The 25,674-nt window shown below is 39.6% G+C and overlaps 1 protein-coding gene and 1 long non-coding RNA gene across 8 annotated transcripts in view; one reads left to right on the top strand and one right to left on the bottom strand.

Annotated features, from left to right (window-relative positions):
- The window catches only part of LOC100745576 (sodium/potassium-transporting ATPase subunit alpha), a 170,552-nt gene that overhangs the window by 62,827 nt on the left and 82,051 nt on the right, over positions 1 to 25,674 (bottom strand). For 2 of the 7 annotated variants that reach the window (XM_012384469.3, XM_012384471.3), the window contains exon 1: positions 8,600 to 8,752. The exons of 3 other annotated variants lie outside the window; for them this stretch is intronic. In XM_012384469.3, the coding sequence (XP_012239892.1) occupies positions 8,600 to 8,602 (3 nt within the window). In that variant the 5' untranslated portion in view covers positions 8,603 to 8,752. Of the gene's footprint in view, positions 1 to 8,599; positions 8,753 to 9,704; positions 9,857 to 25,674 lie in introns of those variants that run through there. 2 more of the 7 variants (XM_012384470.3, XM_012384468.3) reach the window with 2 other exon arrangements.
- On the top strand, positions 9,973 to 23,633 carry LOC117151541. The gene is made up of 2 exons (XR_004461553.1): positions 9,973 to 12,985; positions 23,531 to 23,633. It is a non-coding gene; the product is annotated as an uncharacterized LOC117151541 (long non-coding RNA).

Genomic DNA, 25,674 nt, shown 5'->3' with positions numbered 1-25,674 from the left:
CTATTTGGTTCTTGCTTTCACAAACTGGAAACGTTCTCGTAATCGAGATTAATGGGCTCGAGTGAAAATCCACGGAAGACTATTCTTGGCTTCGTCTCGATTTTATTGCTCTCTTTGATTTCCATTTCGGAAGCTCGAAGTCGAGAAATTGAAGGAACTGCGTACAGCCAAAGTCCTTGAGGTCGAGGACGATGGGCGCGATTGAAAACGAATAAGAATAAAGGAAAAAGAAACTTCGAGGATTATCTTTCACTTTCTCCCGATTTTATCCGCGTTTCTCTGTTTGGTCTCGAATGGGCGAAATGTGTCTCGAGGGTGCCGCTATTTTTGTTGAAAGCGCGTTTGGGAATTCGACTGGGGGAGAAATCATTTTACCCGATTGCATATCGAACTTGTGGGAGTTGGAGATAAATCAGAACTGCGGCATTAGGGTGTTATTGAGGAAGATAACAGCACAGGAATCTAGGACATGTTTGTACAGATGGAAATTGACGATTGCCAGGGAATTGGAAGGTCACATTAACGCAGAGAAACCTTACGCTGGCTATGCGAAATGAACGCGAGACGAAAGGAATGTTAAGACCTAATCCTCGTCTCGTGGAACTTGGAGTAGCTCGTGATAATTGCGAAGATACGCCGCCTCGGCCTCTTCGATATTCGACCACCGCGTATCTTAAACTCGCACAGGATAATCTTCAAGCGATAAACAATGAACTTATAAAAACTCGAGTACTGAGAAATCAAACTGAAACAGAGTAACGAGCAAAATTCGTATTTTAAAATTCTAAAAGCATGGGAAACTGATTTTTCGCCAAAATAAAAGGCTATTGGATCATAAAGAATTCGAAGATTACAGTAGAATTTACGAAATAATTATTTGTTACTTATTAACAAGTAAAGTGTACTTTGAACTCGACATCTTCTCGAAGACATAACCTAAATTCGCTGAATAATTTCAACGATTAAGATTCTCATTCCGCATTTTATTGAGATTTTAATCAAAGACTACTAACGAAATCTCTGTACAAAATTAAACTCTGATAGGCTGGGTTATGTATCCACGTATGTATTCTTCCAATGATCCTCTAAAATCGAATTCCGATAGGTTAGGTCATGCGTCTATATACTTTTCCATTGATCCTCCCAATTATGATAGTTAACAAATAACCCGTTTCTAATGTCTTAATTTCCTTAATTTTCGCGAAACGACCTAGATGCTAACCTAAATTCATCGTCGATCGATACTTTCGTTCAGGGAGCTGCACTGCTGAAGGAATCGATGCACCGATTTCGTCGATACGAAAAGCAGCAATAAAGTTTCACGTAGCACGTGAACGACGTGGATCGATAACCCGGCGGCTGGTATAATATTTTTGTCGAGCTGGGAAAATTATTCGCTTACTCGGAGGAACCCTCGTCCAAGTCGAAGGATCAACCCCTTCGTAACGCGAAGGAGATCACAAAGAGGGCGACCATCGCGGCTGGTCACGTTTCCACTGCGGTAAAAGTGTTCTTTCAAAGAGAAAAGTGGTGTCGGAAATAAAAATCCTTTAAATACACTGACCGGCGGCGAAGGCTTGTTGCTTACACTAACAATAAGCGAAAGAAGGCGAAGGCCAACCTTGGAGGAAGCTGCACGAACTATTTATCTGGTTAGATGCATTTTACTGCCTACTTTCTTTGTCTCTTTAATAATTTTGATGCAGATTATCGTGTCGTTTCACAAGTTTCGTTGTATTTTAATTATTGATCCTTCAATCACTATCGTTTCATAATTGTCAAGGAGTCACGTCGTTTTCCACTTGTTAGAATACTTGATTAGTACTAAAAGTGCATTTCTGTAGGAAATTTCAGCGTACAAAAATGTACAAGATGTCCAGAATTCGAATAGTACAATTATATTATACTTGATTTTTCTGTTAAAACATTAATAGCTTGCACTATAACTACCCCGTAACTTTTCGAATCACTATTGCAAAATATTTGCTATTTCTCTTGGGAACTTTAAGCTACGTTGTAGCGCTTATACAAAATAAATCTGCTCGCTTGGTTTAACGAGAATAAGCAACGTATCTCTGCTCGCTGACGCAAAAGTGGATCGCAATAAATCTTCGCGTGGTCTGTTCGAAGGAAAATTAGAACGTCACGAAATGTCATCCAACTTCGATGCTCTGAGACAGTAAGAAAACACGGCACGGGAAGATTCCCACGAAGATTCCAATTGGAAAATGTCACCTGAAAGCACCACGCGACAGGACGACGGAGAAAAACATATAGATAAGATATAGAGTAGTGAAAATAGCAAAGAAACGTCGTCTCCTAAGAGGCTCTCCCGATCTTAGAGAAACTTCACTTCTTTCAATGTCGAAACGACAAAAAGCATAAAGTCGTTGGGGTAGGGACGTATGCAAATGAAAAGGGTGAGAGGACAAGGGATTTGCATTGGTCGACGAAGGGTAGAGAACGCGTCGTGGTAAAATTTGCCGACGTTATCATGTACGAATCGAAATGTCAGAGGAATTATAAATAGGTTAGGATCGATAGGCAACCCAGAAGGCGAGCCTGGGCGCCATCTAGTCTGCGGCCTTTCCACCTACAACCACCTCTGCTGCCTCTGTGTCTTTGCAACCTACTGTTTAATGGACGTCCGATGCTTCCTCTCGCAGTTTTTCAACCGACTTCTTTCGACGCATTAAGGATCGAACGACCTCGAACTTTATTGAACAACGTCGAAGGATGCTTGGAGGATTTAAGGAAATCTGTTTGGGTAAATCAAGATCTGACAAGGGAAGATGTCGAAGCAGAAATCTCGAAGAGCGGAATTAATTCCTGTTTTTAGAGGATTCTTTTAATCAAATACCACTGATCGTAAGGAATTAGACCCATTTCTTTCAGAATTTGGACAACTGTCTTGATTTTCAAGTATTCGCGTAATTTGTGAATTTGTCGAGGAAGATTAAAAAAGAAATTGAGGAATGCGTGAAGCAATTACTCTTTTCTTTCGGAATTACGATAATTATTTAGAATTCCTAACCTCTTCGATAACCAACCAAACTAATTTAAAACTTTTCCCAAAGCCATCGTATCTTAAAAAAAAAAAAAAAACATTCGAACAACTAATCAAACAAATTTTACAAAGTAATTTCTCTTGTTTTCCAGAGATCCAATTATTTCTGATCTCTCGTGACACTCAGACAATCTCTAATTAAAGATTTTGCGAAAGTAACCACATCACCCTCGAAAACTATTCCAACCATCACTAACTAAACACACTAAGAAAAGAAAAAGAAAAAAAAAAGAAGAAAAATTGTTTCTCATATTAGCTCTTCCATAGAAATAATTGCTCCTCCATAGATTCAACAATCTCCTCGAGTTCCTCGGAAGAAATTGGAAAGACACAATGTCACTCTAACTCGTCTTTCTTCTTAACGAAAAACACCTCGTGGTCGTTTCTAGACTTCGTTTTCTCAGCCACTCGGCACGTTTTCTACGAGATACGGGGCAATCCAAGGCAATACGGGGCGGCGGAGACCGGAAGGAAGCCTGGACGTTCCCCGGAGGCGGGCTCCGCCTCAAGAACCCGTTCAGGCTGCAGCATCTAGCGTGAGCTCGTTAGAAACACTTCTGACGGAAATGAGCGTTTTGCGGGCCGAAGCGAGCTGAACGAGAAACGTTAAGTGGCGTGTGATGCACGGCCAGGAGCTTAATTTTACGCTCGTGACGCGAAACATCACGTCTAATGGTCGACAACGTCTCTTTTATCGAACGAAGTTACAATAGCAAACAAAAGAAAGTCTAAATACAAGTGGTACGAAAAGTGTCTGTCATTTTACAAAATAGAATAATTGTATTTGATAAAAGTAACGAATAAGTATATAATATATATCTTTTAAAACAGACGACTGTCAACAGAATGGTGAAAAATATCTGATACGAAAGTCAGTAACACGCGCATATACACAAATGGATTAGTCAGCAACATCAAACTTCCTTTTGTCCACCGCTATGTATGTTCGCTGGTTGCAATTTAAAAGTAATTCTGCTCGTTGGTTAACCGCATCTATTTCGGTTGCTTTGCTTCGCGCAATATTCCTGGATTTGTGTTTTGATTGAAAGACGATCGATGGAGAATGGCTAGATACAGCTTGTAGCTGATTGAAATGGATGATTGTATTATTATAGGTTAGGTGGAGACGTTGCTGGATGAATAGAAATCGATAAGGTTTCGAATGGAAGGGATTTCGGAATAGTTGTGACGTACCTCCTTCATGTTATTCTCATCAGAGGTACCATGGATTTTTGCGCAAAAAGATTTCGGCTAAACTAGGTTAATGGGCTTTATCTAAGAGAAGGAAACTTGACTATTGGATGGGAATGGATGAAAAAGTTTAGAGCAGATCTTGGAATAATTCTAGTGGAAAATTTGCGTAATTCTTGATGTTATTTTCCTTGAAGATTCTATGCATTACCGTTGAAGGAGATTAGATTAGGTGGGGCATAAGTTTTTGTGTAAGTCAGGAGATGTCGCCAGATGAATGCCAACTAATGGAGCAAACCCAAAGTAGATGAAATTTTGGAGTAGTTACGATGTCTCCGCGTAATTTTTGGTGCTATTCAAGTTAGAAGATCCTTAAATTCTTCTGAAAAGATTTAGGTTAGGTCGGCCTTATTTCATTCTGAAAGAAATTTAGAGTAGAAAGGTTTTTGGATCGGTTACGAGTCACATAATTTTTTTACGTTATTTCGGTTACAGGTTCCATGCATTCTTATTGAAAGGGATTTAGGTGGTAAAGCGTTACGGTTTGAACGTAAAGGGTTTTTGCGCAAGGGACTTTGCTGCAATTTAGGTTAGGTTCCATGGATTCCAGTTGAAAGAGGTTTAGTGTTATTCAAACTAGAGATTTCTGTGTAAAAGTAGCTTGACGTTATTTAGTTTAGAGTTTCCATTCAGAAAACTCAGTTAAACAAGATTTGGTGTTGCCAATTCGCTTAAAGTCTCCACAATTTTTATGAATGCCTTTCCAAAAAGATTTAACGTTATTTAAATCTGAATCGCCAGTGAATTTCCATCAAATAGGAACCCTATATCGCTTGTAACATTATCGAAATCTAAATCGGTATCAACAATCGGGAACAAAGATATCAGAACAAGTTCGAATTTCGATAAGAACGAGTAGCTTCTTCTCGTTCTACTCTTGAACGTAACGCAAGATTATTTAAAAAATTCGAGATTTGACTAGAAAGCAAATGGATACAAAAAAGGATAATATTTTAAAAGTTAGGAATATTCGTAACAGATCGCGAAACTGAAGATTCTAAATCGATTGAAAACGAACAATGGAACGAAAGAGACGAACATAACTGCCCCAAAATCTCGTCAATGATCGACCTGTTTTGTAATTTAGAAACGTTGTAGGAAAAAATTGAATATTCTAAACCGATCAAAAGTTATGGATTAAGCAAAGCAATATCGTGATCATCTTGAAACCTCATTGATGATTGACAACAGGAGTGATCGATGGAAAAGGGTATGCGCACGACGATCGTCCTTCGAGTTTGATCGACGATCGACATTGCACGATAGCAGAAGTTGAGGAAAGTCGGGCGTGAAGCTCGCAACGATTTCATTCTTTGCGTTTATTGTATCGCGCAATCGATCCGTCGATAACCGGACCGAGCGAGTGTTGAATGAACACGAACGTCATCGACGCGTTATGTAACTGACCTGAGCAGCTCGCAAAGGGCGCAAGTCCCTTCCTGTGGCCGAAGGTCATAGGTCGAAATCGGTGTAGAGTATTCCGCCGATCTGACCTGCCTAACCTTTGCAATTCGTTTTTCACAGAAATCCATTTCAAGAAAATTAGCTTTTACATCAAACAACATTATCGAACATCGGATTTCAGCTATAAAATTCGAACAACTCTTAGAGCAAAAATTAGAACGAGAATGTCAGGGAAGAAAATAAACGACGAAAGAAAAATAAGAGGAAAATGGTGATAATCTAGCGATTGGAAAACTGTGGCAAGTTTATGCATTTGCGTGAAACCGAAACGAACAATACGCGAGAATATACAAAATGTTCGAAGAGATAGCAGCGTTTCTGTTAATATTTGACGTCTTGAATTGTACTTCTTGTATTTTATTTATAAAAATATGAATTTGCATAAAGATTCGCGGTCTGGCGATTGAAAGTTTTCGAAAAGAATAGCTGTCGAAGGAGAGGAGAAAAACATCACGCGAGAGAATAGCGAACAAATCGTGACGGGGTAATCGACTGGCGGAAGTCGTTCGAAGGAATTTCAATGAATGAAAAACGCCGGTAAGGGCCTGTTAAAAGGATCGACCTTTTCAATTGACGGCTGCGTCCTTGGGCCAGCAGTAGCACCAGACCCGATCAAGAGCTCGCGCGCGAACGCGCCTATCAAACTCTTCGTACACCTCGTAAAAGACATTCTCTTATATTAATGGAGAAACGAATGAAAAATCTTCATTGCAATATAAAAATCCAAAAATTCTATATCTCAATACGTATAACAATAAACACTTCGCTTAGTTATATATTATTGTATTCCTCAAACAATAAAACTTCTCGCCACATTCGCTTCATATATCTCGCAAACGACATCTTCCCATATAAATGACAAAAACTTAAATAAATCTCAATTTATATAACAACATTTAACTACGTAACAAAATTTCCCGGCAAGTTTACTTTAGACGTGTTGTAAAAGACATTTCCTCAGGTGAATGGGAAACGAACCAAAAATCCTCATTTAAATATACCAAACCTGCCTATGCAAATATAGCAAAAAGCTAAAGGAGCAATAAACCCAATAAATACGCCAGGAACTTCACTTAACTGGGGAAATTCCACGCGAAATTCCAAAGCATCGACGAGACAATGGAGGCTGCAACTCGTTTGAATTCCATCGGGCTATCGATCGATGCACGCTGGAGAGCTTCTTGCAACAGACAGATCCAGGCAACCGAATTTCAAATGTGTCAAAGGAGCCAGAAAATCTCGATACGCACACCGGCAGACATCGCTTAGCTACGTAACAAAGTGCAGTTAATCGACGAGACAATGGAGGCTGCAACTAGTTCAAATTCCAGCGAACGATCGATCGATTCACCGAACAAGTTGGCCTCGTCATCCGACAGACAGATCTAGGCAACCCAATTTCCCAGCCAGACTACCTTCCCTAAACACGTTCGATCGTTGGAAAATCGAAGAACGTTCGCGTTCACGCGGAGATCGTTACGACAACGTGAGAGGGTGGGTTGGAGAGAAGAAAAGGAAGGGTAGCTTGCAATCGAGGGCGTGTCGCGAATCTGCGGCCAGGTTAGGTATCTGTTATTTCCACGTTTCAATCGACGTTATCTGGTGCACGGCGATTTTCGAACGACAGTTCACGGCATGGAAAAGGACGAAAGACAGCCGTTTGGAGGCAAGTTGGACAGATAGATTTGTTAGAACGTTTAGAAAGGATCGTTAAGATGATTAAAAAGATTAGATGCAAGGTAGTCTGGAAGGTGAGTTATAATTCATCGTTATCAAGAGTTCCGATTTATCCTTGCTCGCGGAGAGCTTGCGCAGGTTAGCGAAAGGTGAGCTTTAATAGCTCGCTAAAAATACCAATCTCCATGCGGACGTTATTTTCTGCTGGAACGTGCAACGATCGATCGAATTAAGGTAGTTTCGAGGAGAAAATGCAAGATGAATCTCGCGTCGTCTCTCTATCTTCTGTTACAAATATAAAACCATAATCTGTCATAATAGAATAGTTAATAAGTGGAAGTGGATAGAATAGCGAATTACGAAGTTTCATAGACTTTCCGTTGGACGATCCTATGTTCCGTGTCACGAGGAACAAAGAGTGGGGCGAGAACGAGAATGGGAAACTGTGTCGACCACACGTTACGTGGAAGGACGTTTCATGTTCAACTGACACGATCATAGGGAATTTATAGAATTAGAATACCATAATTGTATCGATAGAATTGCATTTGCTGTCCAGAGTAAGACGTTGTTGAAATTTCCAGGATTTTCATTGAGGATTTTCGCGAGAAAAACACGAAAACCGTGTTGGAAAGTCCGCAGCTGGTCGGTGGCGCGTGCGCACCGCGACGCAACACCCTCACCGACACCCTTCGAGAACTAGAACCAACCCCACCTCCGGTGGAAGCACGGACGGGCTTTCTAGCTTTCTTTCTCGGTCGCCCCGCACTCTCGACGACGCCTAAAAAGTACTCGAGCCGCACAATTGGGTCAGGGAACCACGCGTACAATCCGCGATCGAAGCACTGCCAGCGACGTCCACTGCCTTATAGCTTTCTTCTAGCAATTCACATTCTTCCAACCGTCTTTCTCATTCCGAGAGTCACAGACGAAAAATGTCGTATAACTTCGACAACGAAAGATTTTATGAAATAAAATGCGACGCTACTTGGGACTAGATTAAATTGAAAATAGATTAAAAAAGAAATGGAAATAGAATAGTAGAAAAAAAAAGAAAAGATCTACGGCGATATATAAGAAGGAGGTTGAAAACGGTTAAATAAGGGCAAAGGGTGGTTTCTCCAGAAAATACCACTTTACCATCTCGCTCCTTCTGCAGTGGACTGGTCGAAGACGAAGAAGAAGAAGAAGAAGGAGAAAGAAATAGACAGAGGGAGGGACAGCCTTTCCGACTCGAGGATACTTCCTCGCTTTCCTGGAAACGACGACACTGACGGAACGGATCACTGGGAAGAACTGCTTCGCGCTGATTCCGCGAGAGTTCGACGTGCAAAGAAAGTAAGACAGAGAGACAGACAGAGATAGAGAGAGAGAGAGAGAGAGAGAGAGAGAGAGAGAGAGCGCTGAGAGCACAACCCTTCCTTGTCTCCGTACGCCTTTCTCTCTCGCTCTCTCCCACTCTCCTCCTCTTACCCCCTCGATCGAAGCTCCTCTTTAGCAGTGGTTACACCACAGACTCGCCTCTCTTTCTCTCTCTCTCTCTCTTTTACACCGTCTCTCTCTCTCTATCGCGCCCTCTTTCTGTTCCTTCTTCCTGGCCCTTTCTTCTGTTTCTGTCTGATTTCCCAAAACCTGTTCGTTTGACAGCCTGTGAAGTCACTACACAGTGAAAAAGAGATTGTCACGAAGAGGAGTGGAATTAAGAATGCGAAAGAATGCGACAGAGCGGATGTCCACACGAGATATCGAGAGGAATTCCTAAAAACAGACAAACAGACGTGTGACACGCACCGTTATTATTTCTATCACGTCCTGTCGTCCGCGACGGAGAGACCGATTCTCTAACGAGCGTTCTTCCGACCTCTAAAACCCATTCACGCTAGCCACTCATACTCTATGCCTCTCGCTCTTTCCTTCATACTTTATCTCGCTCTAAATCTCGCTCGTTCTTACCGTTTCGATCTTTCTCTAGCTATCTACCTTTCTCTCTCACGCACGCATTCTACGAACGCACATATATCACACGTATACGTAACGCGCACACAGAGAAAGCCACACGCACACACACACGCATACACGCGTACACTATTGGCGTATCTGGCTAACTGTCAAAGAAGGACAGAGATAGAGATAGAACTCGACAAAGCAGGATAAAGCTTGTGACACGCTCTGGCTACAAAGCGAAGATTTTCGTTGGTTCAGAGAACTCGAAGAGATGGACTTGTGCGTCTAAGCAATCACAAACCTTGTCACCCATGGCTGCGGCGAGCGGTGTTCGATGAGATAGAAGGTTAACAGCGCGGCTTCGAGTGGACCAGAGACTGACTGGCGTTTCGAGTCGTCGAGGACCGCCGGCATCATCGACCCGTCCTCTCCCACCAAAGCTCACGGTTCCCCCACCAACGGCCGACCGTCCCTCACCCGACCAACCCGCTCCGCACAGACACCGTAGTCATCCCCACCACTGCGTCGCTCTCGATTCACCCCCATTCCTGTGCCGCGCACCTCCAGCGCCACCACCCAAAGCGTCGCCAAGACCTCGTATAGGGAACCTACAGCCTAGCCACTATACCTCACTACACTTCTTTCCAATCGTTCCTGTATCTTCAAGTATTAGTTATAATAGTAGATTTGATAAAAACTGTTGGAATTATGTATCGAATACATAGATTCTCTTAGCTGCGGGATTTCGTTACTAGCCTGTCCCTTTGTTACCAGTTAAGACATCGTACAAGGGCGTCTAGGCGATTGCCACCAAGGTATCACGCTTGTTTCTACAAATTCCTGTATCTACAAAATAACAGTTTTAGTACGTAGATTTGTGCTAACGATGATCAGAATCGAACATTAGAATTCTTAGATTATTTAATTATAGAGTTCTGTAGCCAGTCAAGAGACTATGCCATGGCTTGCATTTAGGATCAATTAGCGGAAAATCTCGTAAATAATTAAATCCACGCTTCCACATTCTATTTATCCCGATTGTTATATGGCACGCAGTAAATGTTTTTACGGAGTAAATAACACATCGATTCGATTCTGATGCAATCCCTATATCCTTACGACTCCGCCTATGCATTACAGATTATGCTATCGACCATGAGCTTAAGGTTCATATAATACGCATTTGCGCTGCAAAAATTCCAGCATATTTAAAGCGGTCGAAAATCCTGTCAGCCACGGTTGTACAAATTTTCCTACGGCCAAATTGCTGGAAAACTCGCAAGGGTGAGGAAGGAGCGTGACCGTCGCTTCGCGGAGCCCCGCAACCCCCCCGCCGCGACCAACCACCACTCCCCGTGGCACCGTTCGAACCCCTAGCCTAGAGATGCCCGTTTCTACCTCCAAACACCACGGCGCACGCTCCGACGTCGCCTCAGTGACTCTCAACTACCGTTCACCGTGTCTGCGATATTCTCTTCCGTCTGCACGTCGCTCCCTGGGGAAATTTTTCGGCGAGAAGTGTGCCGTGACAGAGGGTTAATTGGGCAAGACCAAGAAATACTGGCCTCGCCGAGTCGATCGTGCTTCCGTGGCGCTGCGAACGGGATTACCGTGTCGCGATCTATGATAGACGATGGTTTAATGGCTCTGGGGACGCTTCTTCGTGAACTGGGACAATCCTAGGTGAATTAAGAATTTAGTGTTTTGCGGTGGAATCGAAGGAGGAGGATTGTTAGAGTACGTTCTAGAATTTTACATTTGGCATGGTGTTGCTGTTTGTGAACGATAATATCGGGCCGAAGATTGGTAGGAAGGAGGATTGTCGAAGAGGATTGATGTATAGGATTTTACTTTTTTATGCAGTGCATTGTTGTTCGTAAGAGAAATGTAAGGGACGTGGGACGATATCGGATGAGTTAAGAATTTACTGTTTAGTGTCTGAGACGGTGAAATTATTTATTATATATGTATTATTAATAAAAGTATCATTGGTATTTTGTACATTAAAGAATAAGAAAGAAGATTCTATCATAGGGATTGATGTTTGTTAAAGGAAATTCGATTCGATCCAGCAGACAATACAGTAGACTCCTTAGTTTCCGCAAGTGGGACAGCTATTATTTCCAGTATCTATCTTACTTTTTGCAAAAAAAAAAGACATCGTTGCTTTTTATACGGCGAAGAAGGAAAGTCGTTTGTCAAAGAAAATCCAATTTAATCCAAACGGCAGAACAGAAGTATCTTAAATTTTCCAAAAGTGGATCTACTTACAACTTATATTTTAGTTTCTACGAGAAACGTCTTTTTATATCATTTAACTAATATAAATAGAAAAATAAATATACATAAAGAATAAAAAAAAGAAAAAGAACGAGATCGGTGTTCATCAAAGAAAATCTGCTCCACTAGCGATCCACGAAACAGTAGAGAAGGTTCCTAAATTTCCGGAAGTAGGACACCTACATACATTTCTAACCTCCTTTCTAGTTTTTCCTCTTTCAACGAACATTGCTTATTTATAAATCATAGAATAAACGGCGAAGGAAAGGATTCGATAAAGAAAATCCGATTAGTATCAAGAGACCAGTAAAGAAGGTTCGTAAAATTTTTACACGACAAAAGGAAAGACTGAGCAAGAATGAGAACCACTGAAACGCGATCCGTGCTACTGGGCTACGCGCCACACGGCGCTTTGGCCGACCGACCGACTCTACTCGCACACGATCCTCCTTCTCCCTCTGCCGTTATCCGGCTCGCACTCTCAGTCTCTCTTTGTCTGTCTCGTTTTCTACGTCTCTCTACGCTGTACCGGTTCCCTGCCTCGCTACGCCATGCAAATCTTCCGTCTTGCACGTTATGAGGAACGAGCCCTGTCTCTTCTTCCGAGTTTAACCGGAGACCACGCCGCGATCCAAGGGATCCCGTTTCCTGTTCGTTCTTCGGGATGATCGAGCGGCCTGCATTATTCCATGCCTTGCATTACGGCCACGAGCTTCTAATCATCAGTTTTCAGCCATCATTTTCACCATGAAATTTAGAATCGGAAAATCCTCGAAAATTTGAAAGAGAAAGCGATCCTGAAATATTTCGGCGAGAAAGTTAGGGATAAATAACATTAAACATTCTAGAAATTTGAAAGAGCAAGCCAGGCAGATAAGATTGATAATTCTTTCGAATTTTAATAAAAATGTCAGACGAATAAGGAAGAAAAACGAGGAAGTTAAAAAAGAAAAATTGAAAAATTGCAAATTTTGAAGGATAAGCGGGACAAATAAAGTTGCGAGTCCTCGAAAATTTGGGAGAAAAAGATACATATATAAAATCGAGAGTCGTGTGAAATAAAATCGAAGGTGTTTGAAAATTTGTAAAAACACGACAAACAAAATTTGATAGAAAGCATGTCGTAAGTTGAACGTGCTTCGTGCCAAAAGGGAAGAGGATAATTCCCGAGAAGCTTTGAACAAGAGCGAATCCTTTGTTAGAATGATTTGATACGAGTGGAAATTTTCCAAAGCAATTTGCGAACATCCTCGCTGTGTTGCCTTCTATTGCTCCTGTTTTCATTAGCCTGGTCAGCAGAAGGTAGGATCGAATGCACTTTTCTGCGATGATCTTAACACGATTGAAAATCAGGAAAAAAGTGCGGCTTGGAGAACAGACACTGAAACGTTCGCTGGTGTTTTATATCGTTTGCTTTCTTGTAAAAGGAGGAAGGTCATTTATTGAACCCTTTGAGTTTTAGAAACCCTGGACTCGCGCGAGTAATCTGAGATTTAAAATGTATTCTTCTGTAAAAGGAAAAAGAAACAAGAAAAATTCTGTAAAACAAAGAACCTAATTTATCACGTCTTTCTCCAAGCTCTTCGTACGTAAAGTTGCAGAACATGTAGAGAGAATATTATATAAAGATCATTAGCACATAGGCGCGATTTTCAACCTGTGTGTAGCAAACATTTTAAAAAAGTGCAATACCTGATCATTTAGTCAGAAGCACAGACTTCTTTTTCCTCTTAGATTTTCAAATAAGTCGTTCTTAAGCTAACGTGGTTAACTCCATTTTTACAATTTCACTGTCGAAACACTCGATCGACGCTTATGTCGTATAATTTCATCAATCTTTGTCTATTGTTCCACGGAGTAAGTTTAATTTGACAAACGAGGTGAATGCCCTCCTATCTTGAACATATATTTTTTAGCGTGACGTGAAATTTTAGTAACTAGTACACTGCGGATTTACATGCATTTATGCGAAATTTAAGAATACGAAAATGCATACAATATGCATAACGTACAAAAAAAAAAAAAAAAAAAGAATACAAAGCTTCCAACGTAGCATATTCGTTACAATCTTTGTTAGACAAAACAAGTTTCTATTTAAATGTTCCTGTTCCTTTACTTGCACCCATAAAAATGTCAATTCGCAGAAAAATCCACACTCTAATAATTAGTTTCTTTTTTCATGTGGGCCATGAGGTGGAAACGGTAGAAAATTATTGACGATACATCAGCATCGTAGGTAATGAGAATCAGGTCTGAAGGGAACGTGTTAGAAGCAAAACCAAAGCCGTGTCTTTCACCTGAACGCCTTATGGACGGTCCTCTAATGGATTACTTGGGAAACAGCGATAACTTCTCGCTTGAGAGTCTTGGAAGACAATCTTGGCAGAAACTAGTGTAACAAGCGCTGAATAAGGTAAAAGAGGAATAATAATAGAGGTTGTGTCTATAAGCGTTTGAGTGTAATATTCGAATTTGTAATTCTATTGCAATTCTGGAAGCAGCTGCATTTGCCACATGTGGTCTTTTCTACGTATAAAAACGACAATATCTTGAAACTATAGGACAATTCGCTATTGTTAAGCTTTAAGGTTCGGCGCAGACGAATGACGTTATTGCAATTTTACAATGTTAATATTATACGATTTGGCATTCTTCTATCTTCAATAACGAGATTGCACACACGTGTGCATTTTATTTTGGTTCTTCGTATTCTACTGGTACAACAACATTGAGCATAATATGGAAAATTGTTTTAATATCATATCATCGTTGAGAAATATAAAAATAGAGAAGATTATGTACAAATAAATTTACAATTATTTGTAACTTTTCCTTTAAAAAAAAGCCCGTGTTTTAAAAAATTTTTCACGGTAAAGGTACATATGATAAAAGTGCGAAGAGTTAAAATTAAACTATAAAATCAGAAAACGATTAAAATCAACGAAAAAAGATCGCTTTAATCAGTAGAATTATTTTTCCACCAGCTCTCCTGAAACTTCTTACTTACCATCTGATGGAAAAATTTTTTAAGCTCACAGGATCCTCGTTTTATAATTCTATCCAATCCTACATCGTCAATGTTAACAAGATCGTATGGTTCTTTCCTGCTAAGCTCTTTACCAATTAACACACGAGTTCCTGAACAATGTAGACAAAAAGATATCGAACAAGCAAATATCCTAATATTTTCTTCCAACTATCGATCGTGCTCGGACGAAAAAAAAAAGTCGAGGTAAGATTGATTTCGATCGGAAACCGTAACATATCTCGGTCTCCTGCATTTTTCCATGGTTCTTCGTCGTGTGCACAGTGGCGGAGGCCTTTACGTTTCGCTAGAACGAAGAAAAGGAAATTGAATCGCGAGCCGCACCGGGTTTTCTCGTTGTCAGCGATTTAATCATCGGTCGGCTATCAACGCCAGCCGACCATCCTTTCCGGGGGCTTTTCATTACAGTTCGTTAAAACGACGACTCGAGTCTAGTCGTTTCCAGGCACCGAGCCATCCTGGTGAGTCAGGTCATTGCCGGAATTACTTGATAATTACTTCTGACACTGGCGACACGAGAGAAAAAAGAGAAAAAGGAATATCGATACTGTGAACAGGAGTTTTAAGAAGAATGGTTTCTCGGATATTAATGGCAAGATTAGGCGATCGTTGTGCTCGAAGATTAATTAGAGGGACGGAAAAGGAATTATTAAGCATCGCCGTAATTGCTGCTCTTCGTTTCTATAGGCAGCCGATTTCGATTAAATTAAGTTTCAATTATTAAATTCAATTTTCAATTGGTATTTTGTTTCTACAAATATAGATGGATGGTTGTAGTACTTCGATCAATTAAACGTGATTTATTATTTGAAATATATTTTAAATATGTAAAATTAGTCGATCGTAATTAGTGCTCTGTTTTTATATCAATATGAACAAAATAAGATTGTAATATGTGGATTAAAAAATGTACGTTTGAATCGTTAAATTTAATTTTCCCAGCATCTGTTTTTGTAGATAGAGGTTGCAAAATTTGGATTAAATAGATGCGAGTTGTTATCTGCAATGTTTGAAATATACAGGGTGGTTGGTAACTGGTGGTAAAAGCGGTACAGGGGGTGATTCTACGCGAAAAAGAAGTCGAAAATATATAAAATAATTTTTAATTAAACTGAATTTCAGCTCCGCGGTCTCCACAAAATTAAACGAATAACACATGCAATATATATATATTATTTTTCTATTTTAATAGTTTTCTATTTAGTTTCCCATTTTAATATATATAAATAAAAGTAGAAAACGAGAAATTTGTTTCTAATTAAATAGAAGTTTAGCTCCGCGGTCTTCACAAAATTAAGTGAATATTAAATAGAAGTTTAGCTCCGCGGTCTTCACAAAATTAAATGAATAACACGTGTAATATATATATTAGGTTGTCCGAAAAGTTTCTTTCGTTTCATAAGGTGATAATAGACGCACAACGTTTTTTGTTTTATATTAGTTTATTGAATTATGCACGAACGTAATAATAGAAATATAACGAAATGGATCATACCTAATTTAATAAAATAATATAAAACAGAAATTGTTGCTCATCTATAATATTATCACCTTACGAAACGAAACAAACTTTTCGGACAACTTGATATACAGGGTGGTTGGTAATTGGTGGTACAAGCGGTACAGGGGGTGATTCTACGCGAAAAAAGAAGTCGAAAATATAGAATAACAATTTTTCGTTTGAGGCTTTGTTTTCGAGAAAATCGACTTTGAATTTTCGCTCGGTACGCGTGCACTTTATCACGTCTCGTTATAACGGATCTCACTGTAGATGGAAAAATTAAAAAAAAATTTTTATTCTATATTTTCCATTTCCTTTTTCGCGCAGAATCACCCCCTATCCGCTTGTACCACCAGTTACCAACCACCCTGTATAAAATTAATTGATCATAGTTTTGGGATTAATTGGCTGGATGAAGAAAGTATTATTAAGTATGATAATATTTGCTGTTTCTATACATACAAGTGGGTGATTGCATTATTTGGGTTAAGTAGCTGCAAGCCATTATTTGTAGTACAGGTACGGAAATTTATTGGTGGAAGTGTGAAAGAATTTGACCAATCGCGGTTATTATTCTTGGTTACCTAAAACGCACAGCTCAGCTGCAATAGAACGAGTACATTCCAGGTAAGACTTGAATTATCGCTTGACTAAAATTCAGAACGAAAAATAATTGCAAGCTGCATATATGGTACCAATATATTTATTATACGTGCAACACGACCACTCAATATTAATCGTCGAAACAATGTTCAAAAGCAACAACTGAATTCCAAAAATTTAATTACCCAGCCTTATAGCGTTGTGCTCAAAATTACTTTGTTTTCCAATTAGAAATTGTACGTCATGCTATGCTTTTTTCTCTTTCCAATTATCATACACTATCGTATTGAACTATCAACTATGCCATTCAAACATCATTCTCCACTTTCTCCCAATCGATCACAGGAAGCGCGCCAAGAGCTAAATCTTCCTTTCCAAACCTAATTCACAAGGCCCACAACTGGAAGCACGCTTGCTGCCAACTAAATCAACTGTCACAAACTTGGGACACCTGAACACCGTCCCAAAACTCTCTTCCTCTCAATCGATCACACAAAGCTCACCAAGAACGAAACTTCCCTTGCAAACTTAATTTACCAGATCCACAATCACGAATACGCTTTCGACCGCGTGAACCAACCATCACAAACCTGGCCAACAGCTCCATCCTCGATTTCCCCTCGATCGATCACACAAAGCACACCAACGATAAAACTTCTCTTCCCAAGCCTGATTTACAAGATCCACAATTGCAAGTACACGCTTCCTGCCATCCGAACCATCAACTATCACAAACCTGGCCAGCTACTGCATCCAATTCCCCCTCGATCGATCGTACAAAGCACACCAAGTACGAAACTTCTCTTTCCAAACCTAATTTATAAGCTGCACAATTAGAAGCCTCGGTTTCTTCCAACTTCTATTTTCGGCTGTTCCCTCTCATCTTGCCCAACCGTCACAAACCTAATCACCGTCTATCCAACCTCGAAACCATTCGCCATCGTCTTCCAATTAATCATGTACTTTTAATCGTGTTCTCAAATACACGACCAGTCGTCCAATAACGCGAATCATCGAAAATACGGCTTGCCGATAAATAACACAAAAGCCAGCTCAAAGAGCAAAATAGAAGGACAGAGAGAGAGAGAGAGAGAGAGAGGGAGGGAGGAATGGAGGGAGATGTGAGAGGGAGGGTGCGCGACACGATCATCAAAGCGTCAGCCAGATCGATGCTACGCGGGGGTGGAAGTACTTCCGCGGAACTGGGCTAGGCTAAAGTCCCTGAAACAACTCGTTACGTAACTTCCGGCGGCATGCCGCCTTCGACAATGCGGTTCCTTCTTGCGGAGCAGCCATCGTTCTCGACGCTGGTTAACCCTCAAACGTTGCCACTGGGTCACTTTGACCCTACGCTGTTGTATAACACGGACTGATACAGAGAAAAGTCGTAAAATCAGGTGGCGATTGAAACGAGCACGTTGACGGGGTATCGAAAGAGATTTCGGTTAATAAGAATCGACAGAAGTGCAAACAGAGATAATTATAGGGAGCTTAGAATGTTGGCATGTTGGAAAGAAATTCTTTAGGTCAACGGAGTCAATGTACGACATGCAACTATTCCGTAGAACATGCAACTGTGGAATATCAGTGCAGAATGTTATATTTTAGAACATGAAATTGTATAGAAATACAGATTTCTGGTTGAAATCGCTTCGCTCCGCCGGTTTTTCATGTATTGAAATATCTCTAACAATATATGTATTGTTTATATTTTGCATATTTTTTATACTGGGTTGTCCGAAAAGTTTCTTTCGTTTTATGAGGAAATAATAGACGCACAACGTTTTTCTTTTATATTATTTTATCGAATTACGTATGATCCATTTTGTTCTGTTGAAATAAACACCGCGACATTTCACAGACTTGGTTTCACGTTTGTATGAAGGTGCATTGTTGTAAAAAACACGTTTGCGAAAGAAAGACACTTTCCGGACAACCTAATATATATATATATATACTAAACAATATGCAAAACTTGAAAACACTGTAATTAACAGTCAGTTTGTTCCAACTAAAACTTGTATTACATAAAAAATTCTCAGAATTAATATATTCTTTAAATGTTAGAAATTTGTGCTGTTCCAAAGCGCAGGCAATGTATGCATTTTAAAATTCCATATCATCCAGAAAATACTAGAAATAGAGAATTTACCAATACGAATAATAACGTTAATAAAGTTTCTTATTCGTAATCGCTGCCGTGTGTACGTTCAGGATCATCTTCATCCACCCCCTTGAGCTATCTGCCGTGGCAGAGTTAAAAAGTAAACCTCTTCCTGTTTGTCGGACACGCCGACCATAAAAGAGGCAGCGAGTCGATGGTCGTTCGCCGGAATCGATAACGCGTAACAGACGTCTCTAGAATGGTGAAATATTAGAGGAAAGAAAATTGTCTATTCGTCGTTGTCGCTGAGAGAGGACGTCGGTAGGTCGAAGTAAAGAAATTTTGCGGATTTCTTTGGGAAAACTGGAAGAAACCGGTGAATCCTGGGTTGTTACGTAACACGCGGAAAATAGTCCGTTCCACGAAACTCTGGAGAGCCCCGTGATTCGAGCACACTTGCCTCCATTCTAAGCTTTGAACTAAGCCAAGGTAGGCGGACAGTTCGCTCTTGTGTTTCATTTTGCCAGTGGCTTTTTCAGAATTTATGGTGATTCCGTACGCAATTGGAAATATTCGCGAATGTTTTCATAAAATTCGGAACGGTTGATACGCCTGGAGAACGGAACGTGCGACAACGTTTCATTTTTAAATTGAATTTAGCGAAATTTAATTAGATACCGCGTGATTTGCGATCCTTCAGGTAGAATTTATGAATTTTATGGACCGTTGATCGAGATTTATTAACTTTGCATATTCGCTGTATTCCGCGCTAGAATATATGAAATTCATCCAGCTCTCGATTAAAATTCACAAGATTTCCAGTCTCCCAATTAGAACCTGTAACACGCGTAGAAAGTAATTTGAATTTTGCTAAAACTAGCGCGTTTTCGATCAAAACCCTGGAAATTCGAATGAGCGTAAAAATTGCAAAATTACCTATAATTATAATCTCAAATACGATATTCCAAGTGCAATGTCAAACTTCCAAACGATTCACCAAATACTCGAAATTCCGCTCGATATACCAAAATTTGCCACACATCGACTAGAATTCGAGGAATTATTTAAAATGAAGTTCGCAAGACTTACCAACCGATCGTCGGAATTCTTAAAAATCGCCAACTTTCAAATTTAAACCCCGTCGAATTCAGTAAATTGTACGCTATCAGCGACTCTTCAAGCCAACCATTCATCCCCTCGAAGCCTTAATCGAGCGCTATGGCGACCAAATCACGCACATACAACCGAGTCAATTTGTTTGAACGAGCGCAACACACTGGACGAGTAAGCCCGATACAAAAAGGATTGAGAGAAAGTACGGAAAGGACTTAAAGAAAAATACAGCGTAAATGGTGGATTTCGTAGAAAAATGGCGGAAGTGTAGGGTGTGCAATGGGTGAAAGAAGGAAGGCGGCCAGACATTGTGAAGGTTCATCCGATCGTTGATAATCGAGCAACGTTCCACGTCAAAGGGAAGGTGCAGTGTCACGGGACACTCGTCACTGTCACACGAGGCGACCACAGAGGTGTGAACTTGAAACGATGCTGGCAAAACTGGCCAGTCAACCTTGACATAGTTACCCGTTCGTGATTTGTCGTACAAATTAAATTTGCATAAGTAGCACTCCGCTGATTAGACAGATCCCGAGTTGTTCTACCCCAACTCGTTTCAAAACAAGATATCGAGACGCCGTTAGATCGACGCCACTATTCTTTCGTATCTCTCCTTTAACTCTCAATTCCTTCTCTGCTTTCAGTTCTATCTTCTAATTACAAAATAAAGCGAGTCATCGAGTTTCTATGTCGCCAATTAAGAATTTCTGCGAATTTCATAACACGAAGATAAGACGTACGAAGTAAAATATATCCGCGTCTTTTGTTCGAAATTTCAAAATAAGCTACGTGACTAAGGTAATGAAAATCTCTGTCTCTTCTTACGAAATTACCAGCTGCCCCGAATTTAATAATATCCCATTAAATTATCGATACACGCGCTCCCAACCGAACGCTTTTATTCCAAATTTTCATTTAGCCACCTTCGTTAACCGGCGAACCCACCCTTGTAACTCAACACAGAAAATTATTAAATTTCTATCCTATATCCGCTATACGTATAGTTTCTTAGCAAATTAACAGAAATTATTCGTAATATCCGATATTACGAACATCGAACATCGATATACGATATAAAATATATTGGCTTGGCAACTAAGTGATTGCGGATTTTGTCATTAGGTGATATTGACTTGGTTGCCAATCCAATACGTACAAAGATTCCTGCTCTTTCCGCGTTTGTTATATAAACGAAGGGAACTGGATAAATATATATATTACAAACCGATACTTCGATCGAATACGGGGCATTTGAAAGAGATCGTTTGCATTAATGTTTCTTCGAGAAGGACACATCCTGTGCACGAACATGACGTAATTACCATGCGCTGCTGTGACAAAAAGTGATCGTTCGGCTAATTGGTCGTCTAGTCGACACGAAAGTAGTTTAACGATTAACGCGTGAGTCATTAAATACCATTCGCATATAGCAAAGGACGTGTGTACACGTTGTGCACGTCTCTCTCTATTAACGTCTGTGATACCGCACGAATTTGATTCGCAGGAAATGAATCATGTTTCGTGGCCCCTTTCCTCCCTCGTATCACGCGTATTACGTTCGCCAGCCCGCCAGTCTCTGTCTCTTTCTCTCTAATAATTCTCTCTCTAACCCTTCTCACTGTTTCTTTCTCTTTCTTCTCGCTGCTGCACTGTATTGTGTTACCCCGCGTTGCCTTTCGTTATTAAAACCGTACACAGCGGAAGCGAGATTGCGCAATCACGTGTGGCACGATGAATTTTCGCCGGAATTTTTCCCACCATCGCGCATCGCCGAGAGAAAGAGCTCGCGATTCTCGCAAGTTAAACGAACGAAACAACCGGCGTTGGGGGTTGGCAGTTTTTAAAATTGAAACGCAAGTAAGGTATTTGGATTACACGACTCGCGGAAGCGTTGTATGGACGTAGCCGGCGCGCGATCAAAGAGAACGCGTGGGTTCGAGCGAGCAACCAGGGTAAATGAAAATTTCGAATGAAAGCTCTGCCTCGCGTGTATTGATAGTCTAATCGCCTATTGCACGTTACTGGATTCGTAGAAGTTGCTCATTCTGCAAGAAGGGAGAAATTTAATGATCTGCGATATTTTAGTTTGAAGTGATTTAAACGGTCGAAATTGAAATTAAAAATGCAACGTACGGTTAGGGGAGATCTGAAAGCTTCGAAATTCAGGGGACAATATCGGAGTGGAAATTTAGAATAGATTTGAGAACGGAAATTTTTAATTACTTTATTCATTTAATATATATATATATATATATTAACGAGGATAAATGAAAATTTGGAACGGAAGCGCTGCATCGTTGTTTTATATTGATACTATAATCGGTTATCGGATAGTATTTAATTTGCAAAAGCTGTACGTTCTATAAAGAGGGAGAAGTTTCACGACGATTTGCGATATTTTATATTTAAGTGGTAGATAAGGGTAGATTTAGAAATTTGCAAATTAGATTTGATTTGGAATGGAACTTAACGAGAGTAAGTGAAAGTTTGAGAACGTTGCTCTGATGTCGAAATGCAGCGTATAATGTGTTTCTGCGTTTTTAGCAATTTTCATGTTATTTTCCTTCTTCAAATTTATCTTTTTCACGTGAAAAGAACATATTGAATATTCTATCATTCATATGAAAATATTTAAATAATTCAATTTAATTTCAATTTAAATATCCAATCAACCGCATTAAAGTAAAATGTATATTCGTAAAAAAGGCAAACAAATAATATTCCAATTATAAATTTAAACTTGTTACCTGATACAAATTATAATACCTTAATGTAGTTACACGTCCTGATCAAATTAAAATAGCAAAATGTAATAAGCAAACTTCGAACGGATTAAAACGTTTAATTATTTACCTAACCATCTTTTTTTTTTAACAAATACTTCGTACGAAAAGAAAAATAAAAACACTTGTACGTACAACAAAGCAAAACGTTAAAAGTATACGAAATGTCTCGAACGATACTGAAGTTATTGTTTGAGAGAAATTGTTTAAAGCGTGATTTAAGAAAACATCTTACGGGCGTGGAAGTCGATTCCGAGGACCTTTTAACTACGAAAAAACATATAATTTTCTACCTAATAACCATAAACCGAATTTTTCTCCGTCAACTGAATATCCGAAAGATCGTGTAAAGGAAACGTGACATTTCAAAAATTTCTCAAGAGCTTGTCTCGTCCCATCGCTGGTTAACACCGCGTTCTCCTATCAACAAAACGAACAAACATTTGCATCGTATTTCATTCGGCGAACAGCGAATGGAAAATGTAAATGAAGTCTTCATTCGAAAGTTTATTAGAGTGTACCGTTGTATAATTAGCTATTACTGGCTGCTTATTTTAACGATAATGGCGCGTGTCAGTGGAACAATAGTAATAATATTAGCGTTGTTGACGTCTACGTTTGTAGCAACGACTCGAGATAAACGACGGATCGTGGGTCCTGTATTTTAAAATAATAACAGGGGAATTATGGCTTCTAGGTTTGTAAAGATATCGTTGAAAGAGAAGGAATAAAGGTAGAGACGAGACACAGGGGCTGCAGACAGATAACCACTTGACGACTCGAATGCAACGGGGGATGAACGACGGGGGGAAAAAAGGAGAGAACAAGCGTCGTAAGCCTTTCGATAGCTACGACTCGTCGTCCGTAGTCACAGATCGATACTTCAAACTGGTCTTGCATTTCCAGAAGAAGAATAAGAGAAACTGTTGTTCCACTTTGTTACCATTTTACTTGTCACTTTTCTAAGTTGCTGTGTTTCGTTTAATGAAAAATATCGTACGCGATCATTCGATCGCTGTTAGAAATTTTACCGCCAATGATTTCTTCAAAATATCGCGTTTTAAGAGAATATCGTGTTCGAATTTGTTGTATTTAGTCAATGTAATTTTTGTACGAGTTATTTTTTATTGCGAGTGCGTCCAATTATTATTAGCGATCAATATTTCTGCATAAGGTTGCTACAAAAAGTATTCGCCCTTATTTTCCAATAAAGTGATTTTTTATTAAATTATAAACTTCATTCTCGCAGTGTCGAATTTTTGGAATCGTATGAAAACACTATTAAATAATACGAGATTTATGATAGTCGGATTTAATTAATTGATACGTAAATGCAATGATAAAGTTTTCCAAATTCATGCGTCTTATATTCGCGAATACCACGTTGCTTTGTTACACGCGAGCAACGAAGGGTGTGAGAAGCTTAAGGGTGAAACAATTGTTATTGCAATAAGAGCAAGTGACTTTTATAAATTTTTTTTTTTAGACTAGCTACTAGTTACGCGAAAATAGAGGTTTCTAGGATGTAAATATAGTCCTCGAATACAAATGTAATTTTCTTTCATTTCAATTCTTATCGTTCATTAACTTTCCAAATTGCAACGTTTAATAACTTTTTAAACCAACGTTCACCGATAGCTGCCGATAGTTGAAAACTGATTAATCAATTTCGGGCGAAGCTTCGTTCGCTTTGTCACAAATTTCTCCAGGGATCGAATCCCAAAGTCTTATTCGATTATTTATTTCTAATACATCTTTAAACAGTATAATTCAATTTATCGAGAAAAAGACACGTCTTTCTTCTACGCGCCAGAACTTTCCAATTTTTCACGTTTCTCTTCCAAAGGTAGGTTCGATCCCAACGTGAACTACCGAACTTTAAGAAAACTTCTTAACTTCTGCATTTCGATGACAGATACCGCGCGTCAACAACGGTTACATCGTTCAAGATGATCGCAACATTTGTACAATATAAACGATAAGCAAGGCAAACTGCAATAAAACAATTACGTTTGTACCTCCAGCCTATCTATCTATTGGGTTGGCAATTAAGTGATTGCGGATTTTGTCAATGCCAACTAATGACAAAATCCCAATACATCCCAAAAGGTTCTAGTCGCATACAAGCGACAGTTAGCGTTTAAAAAAATTCGTAAAGATCGCTTGTCTTCATCGCTGTCGCGCGAGAATCTCTGTTGAGGTTGACTAACAGAGGAACGAATGGATGAATTTATAATAGAAAAATATATTATGATAGGTATAGGTATAAGTACAGGTATAGTGTATGCTGATTCAGATCCTCGCTCTCTCAGTGTTACAATACAACAGAAGAAGGACGATAAGCAGCACGTTCATGTATTTATAGGAAAGGACATTAGCAAAAAAGTTAACCTTGGTGTTTAGCTCTAGCTCGAGGCTACAAGCAACAGCAATAGGAATATATTTATAGCTCTTTTGTTTCTAGACCTTGTAACCGAAAGCAAAACTTATATTCAAGGGCAGAATAATATGAACCTCTCGTTATTTTGAATATTTTTCACTAAATTCTATTCTCTTCATAACAACGGTCTGCAGGTCACGGATATACAAAAGATAAAGGAGTGTAGATTTTTTCTTGAAGTAATTACTTCAACAATCTCCTCCTAGACTTTCAACAATGGTGGCGATTATCACCAGGAAATTTAACGCTGATCCTCCCTTTTCACGGTTGCTTATTTAATCCCGCGGAACGTGCCTCGTTCTTCAACGTTCAGCTCGACGCTATGAGTACTTGTTTATTTGGACGAGTCGCAGGGTGTCTCGGGCCAATTCTTCGAACGAGCATCCCAACGTCGTCGTTTC

Source organism: Bombus impatiens, unplaced genomic scaffold, assembly GCF_000188095.3.
Source record: "Bombus impatiens unplaced genomic scaffold, BIMP_2.2 scf_0263, whole genome shotgun sequence".
In the NCBI taxonomy this organism is placed as follows: domain Eukaryota; kingdom Metazoa; phylum Arthropoda; class Insecta; order Hymenoptera; family Apidae; genus Bombus; species Bombus impatiens.
Note: the sequence above shows the minus strand (reverse complement) of the source record. Positions and strands in the feature narration are given on the sequence as shown.